Source organism: Sorex araneus, chromosome 7 (assembly GCF_027595985.1).
Source record: "Sorex araneus isolate mSorAra2 chromosome 7, mSorAra2.pri, whole genome shotgun sequence".
NCBI classification, from domain to species: Eukaryota; Metazoa; Chordata; class Mammalia; order Eulipotyphla; family Soricidae; genus Sorex; species Sorex araneus.
The window spans coordinates 34,287,627-34,310,600 of record NC_073308.1 but is presented as its reverse complement, the minus strand read 5'-3'; the positions used below and the strand labels follow the sequence as shown (position 1 = coordinate 34,310,600).

At 62.5% G+C, this 22,974-nt stretch overlaps 1 protein-coding gene across 3 annotated transcripts; it reads right to left on the bottom strand.

Moving 5' to 3' along the window:
- Window positions 1-1,079: 1,079 nt before the first annotated feature.
- INAVA (innate immunity activator) lies at window positions 1,080-22,376 on the bottom strand. Of its 3 annotated transcripts, none has more exons than XM_055144657.1 (10): window positions 22,165-22,376; window positions 16,480-16,607; window positions 15,220-15,344; window positions 14,828-14,944; window positions 14,320-14,545; window positions 8,840-8,893; window positions 7,693-7,903; window positions 7,348-7,521; window positions 4,181-4,838; window positions 1,080-2,542 (listed from the first exon to the last, which is right to left on the bottom strand). In XM_055144657.1, the coding sequence occupies exons 2-10, from the start codon at window positions 16,532-16,534 to the stop codon at window positions 2,450-2,452; spliced, it is 1,713 nt and encodes a 570-aa protein (XP_055000632.1). In that variant the 5' UTR covers window positions 16,535-16,607; window positions 22,165-22,376; the 3' UTR covers window positions 1,080-2,449. The 3 variants fall into 3 exon arrangements, with proteins under 3 accessions (XP_055000632.1, XP_055000630.1, XP_055000631.1); XM_055144655.1 differs by lacking the exon at window positions 22,165-22,376 and adding an exon at window positions 21,982-22,048; XM_055144656.1 differs by lacking the exons at window positions 16,480-16,607; window positions 22,165-22,376 and adding an exon at window positions 16,301-16,375.
- Window positions 22,377-22,974: the final 598 nt, after the last annotated feature.

Here is a 22,974-nt window from a genome sequence, read left to right as displayed (position 1 = left end):
CCAGAGCATGGGTTGGGCAGCCCCCGCCCGGGACCCCTGCCCGCTTCGCCCCGGCCTGCCTGGGAGATGGCCATGGTGGTGGGAGTTCAGCCTCCGGGCGAGGGTCCCGCTGACCCACCGGCTCCCCGCTAAAATACCCTTTGTACCCGGCTCCTCTGTCCACTCCCAGGTGGACACCCCCAGGTCACAATCCCATTCCACCCTGTGGCCCGGGAGCGAAGGCCCCACCCCCCGCCCCCAAAGCCAGCCCCTTCTAGACACTTTCCAGAGCTACCTACTTAGGGACAGGAAGAAATTCCCGCCTGACCTGCTGGTCTCAGTGGCCAGCCCCGGGGGCCCCACACCAGATGTCCCATTTCTGGGGCGCTCAGGAGAACCTCACTGCCGGCAGCACCCCGTCTTCTCTGGTGTCGCCCTCCTGCCAATGAGTCCCATGTGTCCAGCTGGGAGGCGCTGCCCCCGGGAGCAGGCTGCCCCCTGGGAACTTGATTAAGGGCTCCCTGCGCCTAATTCATCACAATCGTCTGGAATGCAGAACCAAGGGCCCCATTATCCATAGTTCAGTTCAGCAGACGCTCGGGTCTGAGGGCACAAGCGGCCCCGACTTCTCCGGAGCCCCCCCGACGAAATGTCTTCCCTCCCAGCCCTCTCTACCCAACGGGGAATGGGTCAGCGCCCCCACTGCAGGCAGAGTTCCCGGGCAGGGCCAGAGGCCCCAGGCCCAGCTGACTCTCACCCGCTTCCTTCGTTGCCGAGGGGACACGCCTCACGCCTCGGAGCCCAGGTACAGGCCTCTCTGCATAGCTGTGGGTCCCCTGTACTGCCAGACCCAATTCTGAGCTGGGGGACTCTCCCGCCCCCCCATCCTCTGGTGAAGGGGCCCTGTGAGCACCCAATGGAGAGCTGAAAGTTGGGGTGCTGCTCGCTGTCGGGGCTGGCCCCCGAGGAACCAGACTCTCACCACGCTGGCCCCAAGGTTGCAGCTGGGCCCGGGACAAGACTCAGACACCGGAGAACTGAGGGGCTCGGCCCACAAAATGCCACACGGGAGCAAGCCTGGACCTGGCCAGTCCCACAGACAGACTTTATTGACGGGTTTGACACGTGGACCTGGAGTCCCGGCCCCGGGCCGAGGGCAGTCAGTCACTTTGCAACGGTGCCCGGGCCAGGACCAATAAGTTAATACAAAGGGCGCTCGGTTGTGGGGGCGGTGGGGGGTGCTCAGGCAGCTGCCAGCTCAAGCCCGAGGAGTCATGGCTCCCCAGTGGACACCGGGAGGGGACACCGGGGAAGGAGCGTAGCGACAAACTGCCCACAATCAGCAACCACATAGGGCATTCAACGTAACAGCGGCAGGGGTGGCCCCATGGTGGGGGCTGTAGCATGTGGTATGTGTGTGGGGGGGTGCAGACATGCTTCCGCCATGCTCCTGTCACCTCCCGGGTCCTCTCCCGCCTGTGTCCGAGGCTACCTCACAGGAGCTGCCTGTCAGGGTCCAGGCGAGGACTGAGGTCTGGCCCCAAGGCACGCAGAGGGGAACAGGGTGGCTGGGCCTCTTCCCAGCTCAGCTCCCCGCAGCCCCTTCCTGCCTCACCCTGGGGGTGGTCCTCTCCTTGGAGGGGGGTCCCCTCGGGGTTCTGAGGCAGCAGAACGGCCCCAGGCTGTGCCCCGGGCAAGACCCGCCCACCCTCCCTCCTGGACTGGCCCCTTCCGGGGAATTCGCCTTTCCGAGTCCTGGGGAGTTGGGGAGCAGCAGACGGCACCCTCTCCTCTGGAGTTAGAGGGGCGCTGGCGGAAGACGACGACGAAGACAATGATGAGTGATGATGAAGATGATGAAGGGGGTTTCCAAGACAATGGGGAAGCCAGGACTTGAAGCCTTAAGGTCCAGAGGAGTGGGCAAAGGGGAGCCGCCCTGCAGCCGCCCTCACACCGGGCTGGCCCCTGTCCAGGCCTCCAGCCGCTACAGTGGGCAGGCAGGCAGAGGTCCGTCAATGCTGGAGCCCCTCCCCTGCGTGGATGGGGTGGGGACCAGCAGCCAGGCCCCCCGACCGCTGCCGAGCTTCTGGTCGTGCATCACAGAGCACACAGGAAGGGGGGTGGCGAGGGCTGGGGCAGGGCCAGCCTCCAGGGGCTGCAGGCTGTTCTCGGGGGTGGGGGGGGTGCCACCTCTCAGAAGCAGAGACCGGGGCTCCACTTCCTGCAGCCCCTGCCCCAGCCAGGCAGGGTCTCAGGCCCGTTTCATACTGCAGGACCCTGAGGACGGATCACAAACAAGTCCAGGACACCTGAACAAAAACTAGTAAAAAAAAAAAAAAAGTAACAACGAAAAAAATCTTGACTCCAGGTGATCGGCCTGCGACAGGGGTGTGGGAGTCGAGGAAGGCACGTGGGGTGGGGTGTCGGCCCCCAGCAGAGTCTTTGCAAGGCAGGTGGGGCCCGGCCACAGTCACACCTGGCTGATGATCTCTCCGTTCTCGGGCACGAAGACTTGCACCGGGGCGCCGTCGGGCGATCTCCGCAGCACGCACACGGCGGGCACCTGCCAGGTCAGGCAAGGGACAGGGGGGTGAGCCAGGCAGGAGAGCCCAGACCGGGCCAGAGACTGGACAGGGCCCCGGGGGAGGTGTGGGGCGGGGGAAGCCCATGGCTGACCATAGTCCCACCCCCACCACAGTCTAGGCTCATCCCCTGAGCTAGATGTGACCCCAGACCCCAGTAAACCCATGACATCAGCCCCGGCCCTTTGGGACCCCTGCTGCCCCAGAGACCGTCTGCTGGGGGCCCCTCTCACATTCCACTCCCACTCTCCCAGGCCCGCCTTCCCCTCGCCCCGGCCGGCTTCTCACCCTTCCCCTGTCTGGCAGGTTGGGGTGGGCTGGGGCTGGGCCAAGGACAGGTTGCGGCTCGCAGGAAGGGGAAAGCACGTCAGCAGAGGGTGCTGCCCGGAGGCGGGGCGGGCGGCCGGGCAGAGGGTGCTGCCAGGGTGCTGCCCGGAGGCGGGGCGGGCGGGCGGCCGGGCATACTGCGGGCCTGAGGTCTGCCAGGAGCAGCCGGACGGGGTACGGCCCTGCACAGCCCGGGACCCGGCAGGAAGGAGTGCGGGATTCAGGGGGGCTGTTTCCACTCCCACACGGGAGCAAGTGGGCACAGACAGAGCTGCACCCCAGTCCGGCCCCTGGACACACCACACTTCTGGGAGCCACTGGAACTATTCACACACGTCCCAAACCTGGCTCCTCACAACTGATGAGGGAGGAGGCTCGGGGAGACCCAATCGTTTCCTGAGGGACAGAAAAGAGACTCATGCCCAGGTGAGACAAGCTCGGGGGTGGCGCCCCTTGTCGGATGCTGCAGAGACTCCTGGTATACTGGGGTACCGAGAGGGGGCTGGATGTGCGGCTCAGGAGACAGGGCACATACCCTGCCTGGGCTGTGGCCCTGGATCTGACCCCTGGCAGCCAGCATGACCCCCTGAACCCTACAATGTGTGGCCCCCCCAAGAGGGTCCCGACTAAAAAGGGGGCCAGGGGGCGGAGGAATAATACAGCGGGTAGGGAATTTGCCTTGCATGCCGCTGACCTGGGTTCAATCCCTGGCATCCCATATGGCCCCCAAGCACCTCCAGGAGTAATTCCTGAGCGGAGAGCCAGAAATAACCCCAGACCATCGCTGGGAATGACCCAAAAAGCAAAAAAAAAAGGGGGGTCAGAGAAGGCATGGGCAGGCTGGCGGGCCTGGCCTTCTGCAAACGCAGCCTCTCCTTCTTCCTGGGCCCCCCGAGTCAGACAATTTGGATAGAATGTTTTAGTTTGGGGGCCGCACCCAGCAATGCTGAGGGGGTCGTTCTTGGCCTTGCGCTCAGGGGACCATACGGGCTGCTGGGGGTCGAACCTGGGGTTGGTTTTGTGCAGAGTGAGTGCCCCTCCCTGCTGTACTATCACTCCGGGCCCTGGATTGAACCTTTGGTGGGGCAAGGAGGCTCATCTGCGTCCAGAGGCATCTGTGAGGCTGTGTGGGGGATGGGGAGCAGGAAGCAGCTTGGCTAGCAGGGACCATCCAGGCTGGTGGTGGCCGAGGGAGTCGGAGGAAATGGAGTTTGCCTGGTCAGCTGCAGGACGCCTCTCTGCTCTGGGCCCTACCCGGCCGGAAAGTGCGGAGCCCCCGCCTGCAGCGGTACCTGTGTGCGGGGTCCCAGGGCTCGCCCCGGGGGCAGGCTCCGCACGCGGAAGGCCCCCTGGCGGTCCAGCGAGTGTGGCCGGGCGCTCCTGAGCCGCGCCCGCTCGTGCCAGGACTCGAGCTCCCTGGAGACGACGGCCTTGCTGAGCCGGGCCGCGGGGGTGTCCTTCAGCGAGGGCGCCCTCCCCAGGCGGCCGGGGGCCGGCACCAGGCGCCGCACACGCAGGCCCGCGGCCGCTGTCGCCTCCTCGTAGGCCCAGGCCTGGGCGGCGCGGCCCAGCTCCCACTCGCTGGGCGGCAGCAGGTGGCCCTCGGGGGCGGCCACCATCACATAGCGCCCGGCAGGGAGGTATCCGGGGGGCAACAGCAGTTTAGGGGTGTGGCCCCCGGCCGGGCCCCAGGCTCCAGGCTGGCAGAGGGGCTCCGACGGGGACAGAGGCTGCAGGATGGAGATGTCGGGGCTGCTGCTGCCCGGGGAGGTGGGGTGGGAGGCGCTGGACACGTCGGAACCGCTGTCCTCGGAGCAGGCAGGGGGCGGCGGGGGCTTGGTCTGCGGGAAGCAGGACTCGGGCACCGTCACGGTGTAATGCGTGGGCCGCCGGCGTGGGAAGGCGCTGCGGCCCCGGCCCTCGGCGCCCGCCCGGAGGAAGGACTCCAGCCTGCGGAGAGTAGGTAGGGCGGCAGTGGTGAGGCGGGAGACCCCAACTCCTGGTGGGACTCTCTAGCCTCTAGGAGCCTGGGGTCTCCCCCCACCCCCACGGGCTTGGTCCAGCGCCCCACCCCACGCCCCCGCCCCTCAGCTCAGCCCAGCGAGCATCTCGGCACTCAAGTCCTGCTCCCCAGGCACGCTGCCACGGCCCAAACAGATGAGGTGGCCTTCCGGCTGTTGTTTGCAGGCATGGAGAGACTGTGTTCTGTCCCCTGCGGGTGGCAGGCAGCCAAGAGGAAAGCGAGGCTTGGAGCATGCTCTTTGTGGGAAGGAGCCCTTGGTCGAACCCCCAGCGCGGCATGGAACCCTCTGCACCACCTGGAAGCACCCCTCAGCACAGAGCCAGGGAGTCGCCAGGTGTGCCCCCGAATCACCCCAGAACAAAAGTCAAAGACACTAACGCAGAAGCACAGTCAGGTTTGTCATTCGGAACAGGAGGTCTAAGGGAGTCAAGGCCCCCTACCAGCCACAGACGGGGGGCTCAGGTGACCCCAAGCCCAACACAACTTTGACCCTGGACCTCCAGAGCTTGGATAGTTCCCAAAGAAGCCCCCCCCCGCCACCCCCGCTGGAGGCAGGACTGGAAACTTATCCCAAGTTGCTGCTTCTGGCCTGGCTCTCTCCAAGGGCCCCTGCCCAGGCCAGGGACCCTGGACTCAGCCCCTGCTCGGCAACTTCTCTAGACACGGGGCTGTGCCTGCCGTGTCCTGAAGGAACAGAGCTGTCATATATACCAAGACACTGAAGCCTTGAGCACGGGGTGCCCGGCTTGTTGACGAGCCAACTTACACTGGCAGAAGAACCCACGACACACCCACAGTGCCAGCACCAGGCTGTGGGCACCCGCCATCACTGGTCACTAAATGTCTTTCCAAGGCACTTGGGTCCGGGGTCTGCCAGTGCTCTTGCTGCCCAATGCAGCTGTCAGCTCAAAACGACGTGTGGCATGTTTGGGGGGCATTCGTGCACATGTCCAAGTGGTCTCACGTCCCAAGAGGCAGGACAGGACAGGCGGGGTCCCCTGGCAGCTGGGAAGGCAGCACCCTGACTTATTTCCACTCCTGGTGAAATGGGAGTCCCCCCTCTCCTCCATTCCCGAGAGCCACGTGCACCACTTCGTGCTCTGCGTGGGAGGTTTCACGGCCCAAGTGGCCCCAGATGTGATGCCAAAGTGCTTGCAGGGATGGCGGGGAAAAGAGAGATCCACGCAGGCCTGGGGCACGCTGTAGCACCGTGTGACTATGACTATAGATAATCCACAATGACTATAAAACAGAAACACGACCAGGCTATGGCAGATGCAGCACTCCGAGATGCCGCGACCTCACCCCGCCTGTCCCCTCGAGCCATGGCTCAATCCTGGCTGATTCAAGGCTGGAGAAGCGGTACAGGGGTTAAGGCACGTAACTCCTATTTTTTTCTTTTTCTTTTTTGGGTCACACCCGGCAATGCACAGGGGTTACTCCTGGCTCTTCACTCAAGAATTACTCCTGGCGGTGCTCAGGGGGACCATATGGGATGCTGGAAATCGAACCCGGGTCGGCCGCATGCAAGGCAAATGCCCTACCCGCTGTGCGATCACTCCAGCCCCCTACTTAACTCCTGTTTTAAAAAAGCAAACAATATTGGCTAATTCACAGGCAGACCTGCAAATAACGAGAATCAGCTGCACATAGACAGAAAATAAAATTGTCCTTTATCAGTGACCAATAGTAAAACAATTGTGAAAGGATCTACCAGGGGCCAGAGAGAGACAGTACACACAGCAGGTACCTGCCCTGCCTGTGGCCAACCTGGGTTCAATCCCCAGCACGGCATATTTCCACTTATTGGAAATATTGGAGATATTGGAAAAATCACACCGCCAGGAGTGATCCCTGAGCAGAGAGTAAGCGCAAGAGCACAGAGTAAGGAGTAAGCCCCGAGCATGCTGGGGACAGGGTAGATGCCTTACATGGGGGCTACCCCCAGTTCGATCCCTGGGACCCCAGACACGGCCTCACGGGTCCCCAGACCTGCTGGCCGAACAGTGCCAGGCATGGTCATAGTGCCCGGGCTCTGGTGCACCCCCCAAAAAATATCTCCCAGGATACTAGAGACTGCCTGGGCAGGGGAGGAACCTGGGTGCCCTGGACGGAGACACAGCTGGACGGGAACAGCTTCCCAAGCGACAGGTCTCCACCCGACCTCCTAGAAGCCACCACCTCCGAACGGAAGCTCCGTTCTCTGGCTCACGGTGGAGGTCTCCCCTGGTGGTACTCAGGGGCTGTTCAGGGCTAGCTCAGCAGAGCTGGGGCTCGAATGCAGGGCCCCAGGCACACCCGGCTGCTACGAAGCTGCCTCCCCGCGCCCCAGAAGGGACGTTCTCAGCCACAGGCCCCTCTGCCTCTGGCCGAGAAGGCGAAGCCGGTGACTCTGGGGAGGCCTTGCCAGCCCAGACTCCTCCGCCCGCCTCTTACCTCAGTGACTGTGGCTGGCCCCTCCTGTCCAGCATCTCGGGGGTGGCCGGGGCACTGGTGCGGCTGGGCCGCTGGCCAGGGCCATTGCGGACAGGGATCACATGGTAGGTGGCAGGTTCGAGCAGCCACACGTCGGTGGCGCTGGGCCCGTCCTGCGGGGTGGTGGCCGGGCTGCTGCGAAAAGATCGAACATAGGTCAGGGGCATGACTGCTGGCAGTCGGCTTCAGAGTGTGGGGGGTGGCCCCCACGTTAGGGGTGTGCACCTGCCAAAGGAGGGGGCGGCCTCCAGGCCAGGCCCAGCCCCCGGTCACCCCACCCCCCACCTCGCTGCATCCCTCCCGAACCTGGACTCGCTGCTGGGTTCCGACGACTTCTTGGGCTTCTCGTAGGGGTGGTCCAGGCTCGTCTCCTTCCAGGGGCTGCTCTGAATCGGGGCCCGCTCCAGGGCGCCCGGCTCTGGCCCCGCCGGCTGCAGCCCTTCGAGGCTCTGGGGAGGGGCAGGCCGAGGGGGTGGGGCTGGCGACTCTGGGGGAGGTTTTGGCAGCTGCGGCTCCTCTGTCGGGGTGAAAGGAACCTGTGAGGGCAGTGGCTGGGGAACCAGCCCAACCAGAACCTCCCCGGCCCGCGCCCCGCTCTCCTCCCCATCGGGGCACCAGCTCCCAAATATCTTCTTCTGGGACACTTGCTTCCCGCCCCTATTTCACGCCTGCCTCCTTCAGGAAGTCCCCCAGGTTGCTCTCCATGGCCCACATCTAACTTTCCTCCCTTCTGACCTCCTAACCCAAAGGCTCCCAAACGCACTGGTTCTACTGCTCCCTTCCCAGAAAAATCCCTCAGGCCCTGGCACCCCCCAAAATCTACTTTTACTAAGAGACACAGGGGAAGCACCCCCAGCGGTGCTCGGGCTGTACCGTGATCCCCGCCTGGGCCGCATCGCCCACTTTGGGAAAGGCTGTTGTGACCTTCGCTCCTGGCACAGTCTGCGGTACCCTGCGTGCCTGCTTTTCCTGTTCGTCTGTGCCCGCTGCCCTACTTCTGTCTGGGCCGGGGCCCTCCCCCAGGCAGGCCACGCCGCCTCCTGGCCCACTTTGAGCCCCCAGCACGTCCCAGGGTTGTAAACCAGGCTATGAGCTGCGTGTCTCCCTCCCGCCTCCTGCCACCTCACAGACGACTGTGCTGAGCGGCCAGATGGCGCCCGCGCCCCGACAGGTGCCTGCTGAAATCAAGTCCCAGGGCAAAGGCAGAGACCAGGGCTCAGAATCCTCCTCCTCTCTCCCTGTCAAGGCGACTGAGTGCCTAGCACGAGAGGCAGGTCCCCACAGTTGCGTCCCACCTGTCCCTGCCACGAGCGGGGCACAGAAAGGCAGCGAGGAAGGACACCACCCCAACCTCCGCCCCCCGCTGGCGGGTCCCCCCTTAGCCATCCTCGCCTGATCCCCGGCACCGTGCAGCAGGGACCGTGGCTGCCATGCGCCCCCCGGGCCCCCTCACCTTCCTCCAGGAGGAGCCCGTCAGACAGCGAGCTGTCGTCAGAGGTACTGAGCTCTGGGAAAGCAACAGAGAGAGGAGGAGAGGTGAGTGGACAGGCCCAGAGACCGCGGTGCCAGTAGCCCGGGCAGCCCAGGCCGGGCTGCCCTGCTGTCAGTACCCCCCGGACCCATGGGAACAACCGCCACCAGCTCTGCGGGCTGTGAGCTCTCCACTTGGAAGCAGAGGGGAAACAGCAGGAGTGAAGACACGGGAAACCTGAGTGTTTTGTTTTGTTTTGTTTTGCTTTGGGGCCCTGCTCAGGAGTGATCCCCGGTGGTGTTTGGGATTCGGACTGGGGACGGCCATATGCAAGACAAGTGCCATAACATAAGCCTTGTACTCTCTGTATCTCCGGCCTCCAAGAAATCTAATTTTAGGTCTGGCTCTGCAGTTAGCTTTGCAATTTCGAATGAATCATTTTGGTGCTCTGTGCCTTGATTTCCCCATCCATAAACAAGACAAAAAAAACAACCACAAACAAACAAAATAAAAAAACCCAGGGCTTCCTCGAATAATGTTTCCTAGTGATGGAGAGAAAGATAACAATCCATTTTGCAAAGACTCTGGCATGAAAAAGATGTGGGCAACTTTTCTAGTCTTCTAGTGTGATACAACTCCGCTCAGACCCCAAATCTGCCTGGGAGATAGCTCGGTGCAAAGGGCTGCGGCATGCTTTGCAAGTGCAAGGCCCTGGGTTCGGTCCCCAGCTCTGTGTCTTCACCCCCTGCACCATAGGGAGTGACCCCCAGCACTGAGCTAGGAGTAACTCCTGAGCACCGCTGGGTGGGACCCACATAACATAAGAAAACAAAAAAACAAAATCAAAAGCATCCCAAATTTGGGACAACTGCATTGAAGGCGCAGCAGTGGGAATCTGAGCCTAGAGGCTCAGAGACCAATTCAAATTAGGATCTGGCTGGCTGGGGAGGAAAAGTTCTTCCACTGGGGATATGGCATGTCCCTGGCACCACCAGAGGCAACTTGCCTTTGCCACTGTCCATGGATATGCTCAAACTTTCAGCTACTGGAGCCGGAGCAACAGTACAGCAGGTAGGGCACTTGTGGCCAACCCCGGTTCAGTTCCCAGAACCCCCTATGGTGCCCTGAGCACTGCCAGGAGTGATTCCTGAGTGCAGAGCCAGGAGCTACTCCTGAGCACTGACAGGTGTGGATCAAAAATAAAACCAAAAAATAATGACAACAATAACAAAAACCTTTCAGCTCTTGGTCTCAGCCTTGGGTGTCCGGATGGAACCCACAGAGCGCTCCTCACCGCGTCGAGAACGGAGTTTCCTGAGGACAGCAACAGTAACCCGTGCCACCCTCGCGCTATCATCAGCCTCATGCAACAGTGGCGGCAACAAGCTTGGCCGGGTAACGGGGTCAGTCCACCAAAAGGGACTGAGTCAGGATCTACACCCAGACAGTCTGCCCCGAGTCTGGCTCTTAACCACAACCTTTACCTACTTTCCTGCCAGCGAGCGGCAACCACAGGGGTTGTTATCCAGAAAGAGTGAAGGGAGAGAAACAACTCCGGCTATCAGACAATCCTCTAGAAGAGGGATTGGCAAACTCTAGGCTGAGGTGCCACCCAGTTAGCTCACTGGTTTTTGTTTGTTTTGTGTTTTTGTTGGGGGGGAGGGGAGCCCAGCTGTGCTCAGGGCTTACTCCCGGTTCTACTGAACAGTTCAGGCAACCATATATGGGTGCCAAGGACTGAACTAAAGGGGCTGGAGCGATAGCACAGTGGGGTAGGGCGTTTGCCTTGCACGCGGCCAACCCGGGTTCGATTCCCAGCATCCCATATGGTCCCCTGAGCACCACCATGAGGAGCAATTCTTGAGTGCATGAGCCAGGAGTAACCCCTGTGCATTGCTGGGTGTGACCCAAAAAGCAAAAAAAAAAAAAAAAAAAAAAGTAGGTCGCTGCAAGGAGAATGCCTTAGCTCTTGTACTATCTCTCTGGCCTAGCTGGCAGCTTTGATAAATAATAAAATTTTATTGAAACACAGCCATGATTTTTTTTTGTTAGCCTGGCAAGCTACCCGTGACATATTTGATATGCCGAACAGTAACAAGTCTCACAATGGAGACCTTACTGGTGCCCGCTCGAGCAAATCGATGAACAACAGGACAACAATGCCACAGTGCTACAGATTTGTCTAAAGAAATTTAAGAAGTGCTATATAATTTTTATTTGGGGCCACACCAGCAGCGCTCAGAGAATCATATCGGGTACCAAGGGTCAAACCCAGGTCAGCAGCATACAGGCGCCTACCCACTGCTCTATCACCCCAGCACCCCTGGGGATCTGTTGACATATCATCTGCCCTTTCTCACTCCAATGGCCTAGTTCAGTGGCTGGGGACAGACAACCGATGGCCTTAAACGCATGGCCCCCAAACCTACCATGTCTATTAATTGGCCCTTTACTGAAATGTGTCAACTTTAGTTCCACCAGTAAAATAAAATTCAAAAACATTACCCAGGGCAGTTCTTGGCCTCAGGGCACGCTGCCCGTGGCCAAGGAGGACACACAGCAGCCTTGGTTCCCGCTAACCCTCTCTCTGGGGCTCCGCTGTGGAGATGTCCTTCTATCTGTCCCCCTCTTCTGATCTTTTACAAAAATCTGGCGAACAAAAATTTCTACTTTTCATAAATGTCAAGTTGAAGAGACTGGAAGTCTCAGAATGATGGCCTAGCAATGCAGCTGGGGCTGGAAAATGTGCGTGGTTTTGTACACTGGACTGGGGAGAAATTCCCCACCGTCCCAGCCCTGATCTTCACTAAAAGCAGCAGCTCAAAGTTCCATAGGGGAAAGCACGTAGAGAATGTCACTGTCGGGGCCGGAGCAATAATATAGCAGGCAGGGTACTTGCTTTGCACACAGCTCACCCAGGTTCAATCCCCAGCACCCCACATGATCCCCTCAGCAAAATCAGGAGTGAGCCCTGAGCGAAGAGCCAGGAACAAGCCCTAAGCACCACTGGGTGTGGCCCCAAAACAAAACAAAACAAAAATAAGAACGTCACTGTCTTTGCAGAGCTGGATACACACACACACACACACACACACACACACACACACACACACACACCCTGAGTGGGGCTATTCACTGACTTGGCCACACTGCCCCAGCCCACCCATCATTCAGCTCACCCTGCCCTGAGCCCTAGAGTGAAACGGGGCGGCACCAGATGCACGCTCTGAGCATCCACAAAGGCCACAGGTCAGAGTATTTGAATGAAAGTGAAATGAAAAGTCAAGTTTCCTTTAAAGTTTCACACATTACAGGTACCAGAGGGATAGTTCAGGGTGTAGGGTGCTTACTTTGCATGCGGACAATCTAGATTTGATCCTCAGCACCCAATATCGTCCCCAGAGCCCTGCCAGGGGTGATCCCTGAGTACTGCTGGGTGTGGTTCCGAAACCAAAATAAAGTCGCACATTCCAAGCTTGGAGAGACACTACAGTGGGTAAGGCGCTTCCTTTGTACACAACTCAGGTTCAATCCCTGGCAACACATATGGTCCCCAAATCCTGCCAGAAGTAAGCGCTGAGTACAGAGTCAGGAATAAGCCCTGAGTACCACAGGGTGTGGCTCAAAAGCAAAAAAAAAAAAATTGTTGTTTTACATTCCAACTGCCCCCTTTGGCTCATGGCTCCCATACTGACTGGATGGAACAGAAATCTCCTGCAGACATCTTCCCTTGCTAAAGGCAGCCCATCGATAAAAACATTCCAAGCTGCTGTCCCAAGCTCGCTGCGTACTGAGTTTGACACCTGCCTGGTCCCGCCACCTGCGGCCGATGGGCTAATGACTCTCACCTGGAGGAATTACAGTCCCCCTGCAGGAGCCTGTGCCAGGCCAGGGAGTGGGCCGTTTCCTCTCTGCCTTTCAGTTCTTTCATTCCAAGCACCTTTAGCGACCAATTATTAATCCCACTCCACTTCCTCCTCCGTGAGTGCACAGCTGGGCAGCGTGGCCACAGAACAGGAAAGACTTGTCCAGGTCATGCTTCCCGCCTCCCGATGGCCCCAGGAAGGACTTCAAGCCCTGCCCGGCCAGGGCCAGCGCGTGCCTGTCTGGCACCCAGAGCAGGGCTGCTCTGAAGGGCAAAGGTCAGCTGCCACCCAGGCCCCCCCACTCCTGGCTGAGCACCCCAACTCCTGCCCCACAGCAAGTTCACCCAAGCCCCAGGTGTGCACTGACCTGTCTCCACCCCCAACCCCCCCCCCCCAAGTACCATTAGTGACAACTGAGGCCACAGTGAGGCTCCTCACACATGCCCTCGGCCACGGTAGACCTAGAGCAGACTGCAGAGCCGGGCAGGAGCAGGGTGGAGGGTGGACTGGGAGGGCCCCTCACTTCTCACGGTCACAGAGACCAGGAGCCCCTGGGGACTTGCATCCCACATGGCAGCTGCCATCGAGGCACACCGAGCCTCGGCACCCCCAGGGGAGTGAGTGGGGCAGGCCTGCAGTGCGGGCGGCAGACAGTCTGGAGCCCCCCTTGGAAAGGCCGGGGCCACGTGGACTCCACACTAGCCTGGGCCAGTGCTTCCTCCCTCGTCCATCCACGCTCTGGAGGTGTCCCCTGATCTAAACAGGCTGGCTGGGGACCCGACAGATAGTACGGCAGGGAGGGCGCTTGCCTTGCACGCAGCGCACCCAGGTTCAGTCTCCGGCATCCCATACAGCCCCCGCGCCCTCCAGGAGTGCAGAGCCCGGAGTAAGCCCTGGGGATCACCGGTGTGCCCTCACCTCACCCCACCCCCCAAAAAAAGAAAACCAAAAATACCAAAAATAAACAGGTGTTTGTGGGCAGGCCCTAGGCACGAGGCCTTAAGTCCTTCCTGACCTGTAGTCGTGGGTCAGGGTGAAAAAAACCCCTCATCCTGACCACCCTGTCCTGGCCCCTCGAGGCCGCACCCCACCCACCCACCCACCTGGGCCGAGACCCTTGGGGGCTGAGTGGAAGCAGCATCAGGACAGGCTCAGAAGACGAAGGACTTAGGAATCGGGGGGCTTGGTGGTGACACTGCTGGAGTTCGACCCAAAAGGGGTGAGCATGGGGCCCATGTTGGGTTATCCACAGGGGCTGCCCGGGGGCCAGGAGAGTGGGCCTGAGCTGAATCATCCTCAAGGGGTTGAGGTTTGGCTTTTGTTTGGAGCCACACCCAGAGAGGTACTCATCCTGCGTTACTCCCAGCCCAGTGCGGGGGGGTGTGGGGGCAGACCTGGGGTTGGAACCCCGGCCTCTTGGCACAACTTGGGCTGCGCTGAGCCGTATGGGCTCTGTAAAGAACCGGTAACCAGCCCCTCCGGACAGCCCGGGCAGAGAGCAGAGTCTGCGTTTGGCCGGGGAAAGGCGGCGGGGCTGGGGCGCAGGGCTGGGGCGCGGATGTCCCGGGACCTACCCAGCGCCAACCCCCATCTCACCTGGGCCAAGCGCGAAGCCGGCGGGCGCCGGAGCGGGCGCGCTGTTGCGTCTCCGCTCCCCCACGCGGCGCTGCAGTTCCTGCAGTTTGCGCTCCTCCTGCAGGGCCACCTGCTTGCGCTGCCGCCGCGCCTGGCGGCCCACGCTCTGCTCCCCGCACAGCCTGCGCGCCGCCTCCGCGATCTGCTGCTGCAGCGCCAGCTCGCGCTCCAGGCCGCTCAGGGGGTCCTGCGCGGGGCGGCGCAGAGTCAGGGGGCCAGGCAGGGCCTCAGGGAGGTGGCTGGGGTCCAGGAAAGCCCAGCCAGGCGGGGAGGGAGCCCGGGGTGCGGGGGCGCGGGCGAGGGGGGGGGCACTTTCCCTCCTGACCCCAAAGCTGGTGCTGAGACCCAGAACCGCCCCCACCCGCCCCACTGCTGCTTCTTCAGCTCTGGGTGGTGCCCGTGGGGGAGACGGAGGAAGGGGGTGCGGGGGTGCGCAAGGTCTGGGGGCGACCTCGAGACCCTCACTCACCTCTCTGTGCAGTGCCCGCTCATCCAGCTTGTATGCAGCTCCGATGCGGCGCCGAACCTTGGGGGCCTTTTCCCCGGGTTTGAGAGGGTACTCTGCAGGCAAGGTGCCCGTCAGCTCCTGCAGGGGAAGTGGGGTCAAGCCAAGCTCCTCTCCTTCCCCCCACCCCCTCCCACCCTCAGGGGCCCGCAGGGATATTTCCTCTGCACCCCTCCAGCTTTCCTTTAGGCTTCCTCCTGCTCCCCCACTGCAGAGACTCTCCCGGGGCCCCCCCCCCCCCCCCCCGGTCAATTCTCAGGCACGCCCGTGTCTTCCTGCCCTGCCCGTCCCCTGGGCCCTGCCTTCTCCTGCTCCCCAGCCCCAGATGCGGGCTCGGGAGGGGCCCCTGCTCTCACCGCCTCCCTCAGGCAGAGTCTCCTCAGCTCCTCCAGGCAGGCCTCCAGCCGCTCCTCCAGGGCCCTCTGCTGCTTGCGCACGGCCTGGGTCAGCTCCTTCATCGGGGACACGGGGCTATCCGGGCCTGGGGGACCACAAGCAAACACCAGGGAAAGCCTCACTCCGAAACTTGTCTTAGGGGGCCGGGGAGACAGCAGTCGGGAGGGCGCTTGCCCTGCACATGGCCAACCCTGATTTGATCCCCTTCATCCCATGTGGCCCCCCAAGCCCACCGGGTGTGATCCCTGAGCAGAGCCAGGAGTAAACTCTGAGCACTGCGAGGAGTGGCCCAAGCACAAAAAATCAGACTTTTTCTTCTTAAATTTCAGTTAGAGGGGGTTCCCCAGTGATATCCAGGTTCTCCTCCCAGCTGTACTCAGGAGTGCCCAGGATCAACTCTGGGGCTCCCACATGCAAAACACAGTGAGTCCACTGAGACATCTCTGCAGCCCCTGGACACTTCCTGACCACCCCTAGGGAACACACACACGCTCAAATACGCACACAGGAAAGCACACACACAGGCACACACATGCATGCACACATGGTTAAATGCATGCTCATACGATTGCATGCTCTTACATGCACATATTCCATACATATATGCACATGTATTCATATAAGCTCATACATGCACATATGATCACACACATACATGCAGACACACAATCACACTCATATATGCACACTCATACATGCACCCACTATTTCACACATACAGTTACACACTCATACATGCACATACTATTTCACATACAATCGCACATACATGCACACATGACCACACACACACAAAGCCTTATGCCCTCCCGCAGAGTGCAGGCCGGTCACAGCAGCCTGTGTCCGGTGAGAACATCACTGCCCAGAGGGCGGCTGCGGCGTGGGGCTGAGGAGGAGAGAGCTGGGAGGCAGCCTGCGCTCTGCCTTCCTGGGCTCCCCTCCCCTCCTCCCTTCCCCAGCCCCACCTCCTTCTCTCTTCCCCCCCCCACACCACACTAGGCAGGGGACCTTCACAATGGCCAGCGTGGACACTACAAATACCGGTGCAGGTCATCTGGACTCTGCAATTCAAATGGCTCCAGCAGAGAAAATGGCATCGCACCCGAGGGCCCAGCCCTTTCCTGCTGGCGTCTCCCCGCCCCGCCCCCCGCAGCCCCCAGCCTCGGGCAGCTGCGGAACTGCGGCCAGGCAGGGGGCCGGGGATTCCCCGCGGGGCTCACCAGACTGCAGGATGATGCCGCTGTCGCTGTCGCTGACCTCATCCTTACTCTCCATGGAGACTCTCAGGGAGGCGGGACCCGGTGCCCAGCCCTGGCTGCGACGCGTACGTGGCCTGACACTCCCCCAGCTGTCGGGAGCAACAACAGAAGCAGACTGTGAGCCCCGGCTTCCAGGTGCAGCCGGATGCTCGGCGCTGGGGAGAGAAGGCTCCGAGTCCCCCTCTCAGCCTCTTGGTGGCTCCTGGGCCCCGGGGGGCGGCCCACAGGGCAAAGCTGAGGAGAGCAGGAGGTCGGGTGTGCGGCGGGGCTCAGTTCCTCCAGGGGGACCAATCACCCATCCAAGGACCCTGGAGGCAGGTGGCCTGGTCTGCAGCTGGGCAAAAGCTCCGCAAAGCATGGCAGACCCTCGGCAAAGGGTGTGTGGGGGGCCCCCTGCAGGCCAGGCTGCCCTTCCTGCTCTTGGGCTCAGGGGTTCCAAGGGACATACTGTCAGAGCCCCAGGGGCTCTCCGGCCACCAGTGATGCCTGGGACACCACTCAAGGGAGTGTCTGCCCGAAGCCCCTGCACGCCAAGGCCAGGGAAGACCTGGGGCTGCGTGCCAAGGCTGCCTGGGGCTGTGCCCCCCACCCCAGCATCGGATTGGGACGGCCACGACCCACTCCAACCTCCTGGGGTCCCGGAACTTGGGTGACCCGGGCACAGCGGAGTCACGGAACACCTGCTGCACACCCCCTCTTTCCTTGGAGGACGCCCCCCCCTCCCCGCAGGGTCCCTGAGGCCTGGGCCAGCTGGAGCAGGGGTGGGGAAGGCGCGGGAAGGAGGGAGGCGGTGCCTCCTCTCTGACTCAGCCCCATTGAGCAACAGTCCAAAAGTCTTCCTGAGTTTCTGTCTGGAGCTTATCCTGCTCCTGGGGGCGCAGGGCCGCAGGGAACAGTCAGGCCTGCGGCGGGGTGGGCCTCCAGGGCACGGCTCTGCGTGACCCAGAGCAGGAATGGCCTCGGCGGCCGGCAGGGCCAGGAAGCCTGGGCAACCACCGCAAAACACACCAAGCCCTGAAAACAAGTCACGGCCCCGCCGGGTCAGGCTCTCAGGGCCAATGCCAAGAGGCCACAGACTGGCCACACGCAGGCGTGGGCACCTGGGCACAGGCCCAGACGGAGAGTGCCTCTGCAGGTTCCAGCCCTCCCAAACACCCATCTGGCGGCAAGGGCGGGCAGGGGGTGCACGCAGCGCCCCCAGACAAGCGAAGAGGCAGGGCGCCCGCCCGCAGCTCACCCCAGAGCCCGGCTTTGGTCAAGGGGAGGCGGAGGGTGTGGGAGGCAGCCTTAATTAGTCACACTTGCTAATTAATTATTAACCACTAAGGGTGACCACACTTCCCCTGCCTCCGAGGGGCCCCTTGACTCCACTCCAGGGCGGAGAATGGGGCTCAACAAACAGCTCCTCCAGCCCCCGCCCTCCAGGGTCAGGGGCCTTGGGCAGGGGAGGGGAGGGGAGGGGGGCGAGTCCCCAACGGGAGGTGGGCTGCTGCCAAGTGAAAAGCCGGGAGCAGCCCTGCCTGGGCTCTGCCACCAGCCTGCCCGATCCTGGGTGCTCACCGGCCCGCCCTGGTCCCTTTCCCGGTCTGCACAACCAAGACAATGTCTGAGGCCTTGCCAGCTCCTGGCTGGGAATCGACCTCTTGGACAAAGTCAGCGGAAACAGGCACCCCCCCAACCCCTCACCCCCCAGCACCGAACTACAGATTGAGCACAGCAATCCTCAGTTTGCGGGAACCTGGTCCCCCAACTCTGGGGGCAGGCTTCAGCCCCATCTCCAAGCCTGCATCTCTACAGCGGTCCACAGGTTGGGAGAAAGGCCGTCCTGAGAACCCCAACCCCCTTCATGGGGGGCCCCAACCCTCCAGATCTCAGCCCCCCCACCCACAGGAAATTCCCACTGGCCAGCACATTGTCCCCAGAAAAAGGCAGAGGGATGGAGGATGTTCCTGCCCACTTTTCTGGGTGAGCCACTGGGGCTCTCCACCCTCACAGCTGTGTACCCCAAAGCCACTCCTGCTGTAGAAACTGGCACTGCAGTGGCAGCCTCCTCCCCATCAAACCCCTACCTGTCGCCCGGTGCCCTGGACGGGTGTGACAGTGACAGTGACAGTGGCCGGCCGCAGCCCCACTCCCAGGCCAGGCTACCCCTGCACCCCTCAGCCTGGTTTCCACCCGCCCCCCTACCCTTTACCTGTCGAAGATGGAGTCCAGGGTCCGGGAGCCCCTGCTCCCGGCTCAGAGGACCAAGAGGCGTCGCATGTGGCCGCCACTGTGTCCCAGCTCCACGGGCTGTGCTCGCCCTGGGCCCTCAGCCCGCCCCGGCCCGCCCCGACACCGCGTCCCTCCCCGGCTGCAGCCCGGCCGGGCCGGGCCGGGAACCTGTCGGGGCTTGCGCGGAGGGAGGAGCAGACGAGCAAGTCCGTCCCTGAACTAATCCCGAGAGGTGTTGCCGACAGGCAGCGCCCGGGCCTCTGGGCCTCAGCACTTCCGGGGCTGCTCAGGGACAGTGAGAAGGGGGGTCCCTGAGAGGAACCCCAGAGAAAGCCGGGGATCATGTCTGCAAGGACAACATGAGGGGCCCTTCTCCCTGAGAGGGCCATTGCGCAGTGTGCCTCAGTTTCCCTCCCTTCCGAAAGGGCAGGTAGGCAGGGCCGCAGGATCAGGGGAGGTGTGGGGTGGGGAGCCCCAGGGGTGCTAGAGAGGGATAAAGGCTTCAGAGGTTCCCTGCACTCAGATTAGAGACCAAGATTGAGCTTTCTCCCCGGACAGATGAAAAGGCCTGCAGGGGAGACAGCGAGCCTGGAATGCAGGGGGCGGGGGCGGCCCCCGGGCTCCCTCCGGCTTCAGAGATGGCCCCCAAGGGCCTTCCCATCCCTGTTTATGATCCGCCTGTTCCTCAACGGAGTCCACCACGCACTGACCTGAGCCCCACCCCCACTCCACAGGCAAACCCTGTGGCACAAAGACCCCGAACCCACACCCCCGTCCCAGGGACCAGAGTCCAAAATGGAACCAGTTCCCACCAACAAAAACCGCCTGGGGCGCGCGCCCCGCCCCCGGGACCCGGGGGCTAACTGAAGCCGGCTGGAATTTGACCTCTTTCCCTCCCAGGAGGGCTCAGCCCCTCTCACCTGCAGGCATGGGGCGGGGGGGGGGGGGGGGGGGGGGGAGGGAGGGGGGCAGCCCTCACCTCCCTCCACCCAAGTCGGATCCTATCCCACCCGCTCAGGCACCAAATCCCCACCTCTGCACTGGTGGCTGCCCGGTCCCCCACTCCCCTCCCCCTCCCCCCACAGCCTCAGGACCGGAGGGGGCGGGGCGCAGCCCCTCACCCACCAACTGGGGCGCAGCAAAGACTGAGCAGAGGTCTGGACCCCCGCACTCTCCCTCCCCCCATGGACCCCCTACACTAACCCAACCCACCTCCACATTCCCCGGCACTACCTGGGCACACACACCCTTTGCAAACAATGCCAGTCTGCACCCTCCAGCTGCCCACCTCCTCCTCTCCTGGGCTGCGGCCAAGGGGCCCCAGTGGTTGGGGGGGAGGGGAAGGGCTGAGTCTGCTCAGGGTCTCCCCAGGAGCCCTTCCCAGGCCAGTCCCACAAAGCACCCCCAGGCTCCCCAGCCCTCACAGGAGCCTCCCCTGTGCTGAAGAGGTGTCCACTGGGCCGAAAGCTGGCATCTTCCCTCCACCTTGCCCATCAGCCCAGCTGCAAGTTGGAAGAGGTGGTGATGGAAGTTTCTAGAAATAACTCATAACATTTTAAAAAATGGTCCCTGCAGTGCTTAGTGACCACCAGGACCATATCTAGGCTAAGTATGTAGTGTGTGGGGGGGGTCAGACTATGGGCCTGACACCTGCCTGGCACGTAACCCATCATTGGGGGCCATTTCCTGGGGCCTCGGGAGTATATATTTTTTAATGCACACAATAATTTTAATTTTTAAATGCATGCATGAACTTGGGAGAGCCAAGAATCGCTAAGAACAGCACTTTTAGTTGCATGAGAGAGGGTCTAGTGGGGAAAATCGCACAGAAGCGATGAACCAGGAAAACTGCCAGCCGGGAATTCTACTCATGGGGCGGAAACCACACTGGGGAAATACGGAGAGGCAGAGGGTTCCCCTCACCGTCAGCTCAGTCCCCCTGAACTCCCTCCCGCCACAGGACCCTGCGCCCTGAGTTAGGAGCTGAGATGGGAGCAGGGACGTGCTGCTGTTTGCACTCACCCTCTCTCTGGAATTCTCAAGTGACCCTTCTCCCAGGACCCCCAGAATGGAAGGTGTGGAATGCAAACCCCATCTCCCAAGGTCGGGATCCCCTGAACCTAAAGGAGTGCCCTGATGAACGCCCAACAAGATCGATGCTCCAGACATGGCCAGGACCAGGTGAGGCAGTCTGAGTGGCCAGGGGCCCAAGGTCCACTGCCCAGGCATTTCAAGAGTCCCAGCCCCCCACCGCAGGGCCATGTCAGGGGTCCCAGCCCCACTACCCAAGACATCGGAAGGGTCCCAGCTCCACCCCCAGGACACCTCTGGAGTTCCACGGCCCCACCCTCAACGACATCTCAGGGGTTCCAGCCTCACCCCCCACCACCACCACACACACAAACACATGCAAGGGCTCTCAGCCCCACTTCCCGGGGCATCTCTGGGATCCCGCCCCCCCCCCCCGCGGCACCGTCTCCTAGAAGCCCCCAGCGGGTGAGGAAGTGGGGGTTCCCGCATACCATTATAACACTTGGAATTTGCTCTCCGGGAAGAGAAAGAGCGCGGGTCTGCGGGATTTACAGTTCCCGGGGCGCGTCCAGCACGGGAGAGCTCGCAGCGCCGCAGCCCCGAAGTCCCTCTACGACCAGGGCGACCGTCGGTTCCTCTCCACCCGCTCCGTTTCCCCCAGCCAAGTGCAACTCAGGCGCGCTGGAAATCCCACGGCTCGCTGAGCTCGGGGGTCGGCAGCAGCCCCCCGCCCAGCGCCCCCAGAGCGGGGGCGAGCCGGGGCGGTCCGGGCCAAGGCTCCCGCTTCCTTCCCCGCCGCGCTCGGGGGAAGGTGCTCGCCTCCCGCCGGCGGAGGGCCGGCCCGGGAGCCCCCCGCTCGCCTGGAATGGGCCCTGAAACCCGACCTCTCGGCTTCCCTCAAAAAGCCCCTTTGTCCTGTCCACCCCGCTCCCCTCCCCCCGCGCGCCCTCCGCATCCCGCGCGCCCGGACTTGGCTCCTTTTGTTCCTCCGCTTTCGGGGCCCCCGGCACCGGGCCAGGGGATCCCCGGCAGGAGCGGTGCGGGGAGAAGGGCCGAGGGGCTGGCGACCAGCCTTTCTGGGGTACAACTCGGAACTTCCCCCCCACCACCCCCGTCCACAAGTTGCCCCGCTGTCCCGGCCGGGCCCTCTCGGCCGAGCCGGGAGACCGCGGGTTCGGCAGCCCGAGCGCCCCGGTTCCCCGCGCGGGGCCCCCTTACCTGTCCCGGGGAGCCCCGGAGCCGCCCGCCCGCGCCCGCGCGCCCCGGGACCTGCAGGCGGCGTTCGGCCCCGCGGCCCGGCCCGCCCCCCGCCCCCCGCCCCCCGCCGCGCTGCATTTAACTTCGGCATCCGCAGCACCCCACATGCTCAAGACCCCGAGACATCTGTCCCCTGGGGCGTACCAAGGCCGGCCGCCGAGAGGGGAACGTCGCCGGAGGACGCTCGCGCTGGGGATCCGGGCTGTCGGGCAGGGCGGCGGGCCGGGGGCGAAGGTCCCCGGCCCGGGGGGTGTCCGGAGCCGGGCGCCGGCTCGAGAGGCTGGGAGGCCCCCGGTGCCCCGAGCTCCGCTGCACGCTCGCCGGGACCCTCCCCCCGGCGCGGCCAGCGTGCGCCGTGCGGGCGGGAGGAGACTCCCCGCTGGTCCGCGCGCCCCTTTCCTCCCCGCTCGGGCCTGGCCCCGGCACCTCCCATTCCTGCGGACCCGAGTGAAAGCACAAGGGGTCGTTGGGGGCGTTGCCCCGCCGCCGCCGCCGCCGCCGCCGCCGCCGCCGCCGCAGCAGCAGCAGCAGAGCAGCCAGCCCCTCCCGCGCCTCGGGGACTGCGGGGCGGCCGGTGCGTGGGTCCAGCCGGAGGGGACTCCCCTGTTCCGGTCGGTCCTGGGCCCGGGGGGCTGCACAAGGGAGAAAGAAAGGAGGGAATTGGGGAAGACTGCCTCCTACTGCCCACTACGAGCCCTGCGCTGCGGCCTCTTCATCCATCACAATTCGCTCATTCATCTGTCCACCCATCCTCTGTCCGTCCATTCATCCACGTGTCCACCCACCCGTCCATGCATCCTACGTCTAGCCATCCGACTTTTTATTCATCTGTTCATTCATCATGTGGTTCATCAAAATACTGTACCCATCCATGGGAGGTAAGAGATCCATCAAGGGTGAGCTCATGTTTGCATGCTGGAAGCCATGTGTGATCTCTGGAGCGACCAGCACAGA

What these genes read in the sequence shown, in the direction of transcription:
- INAVA (XM_055144657.1), bottom strand. Translation starts at nt 16,534, where the DNA reads ATGGAGAGTAAGGATGAGGTCAGCGACAGCGACAGCGGCATCATCCTG. An exon ending in CGGCATCATCCTGCAGTCTG is followed by an intron (nt 15,345 to 16,479) that starts GTGAGCCCCGCG and finishes GTGGTCCCCCAG; the next exon opens with GCCCGGATAGCCCCGTGTCC. An exon ending in GACTCTGCCTGAGGGAGGCG is followed by an intron (nt 14,945 to 15,219) that starts GTGAGAGCAGGG and finishes CTTCCCCTGCAG; the next exon opens with GAGCTGACGGGCACCTTGCC.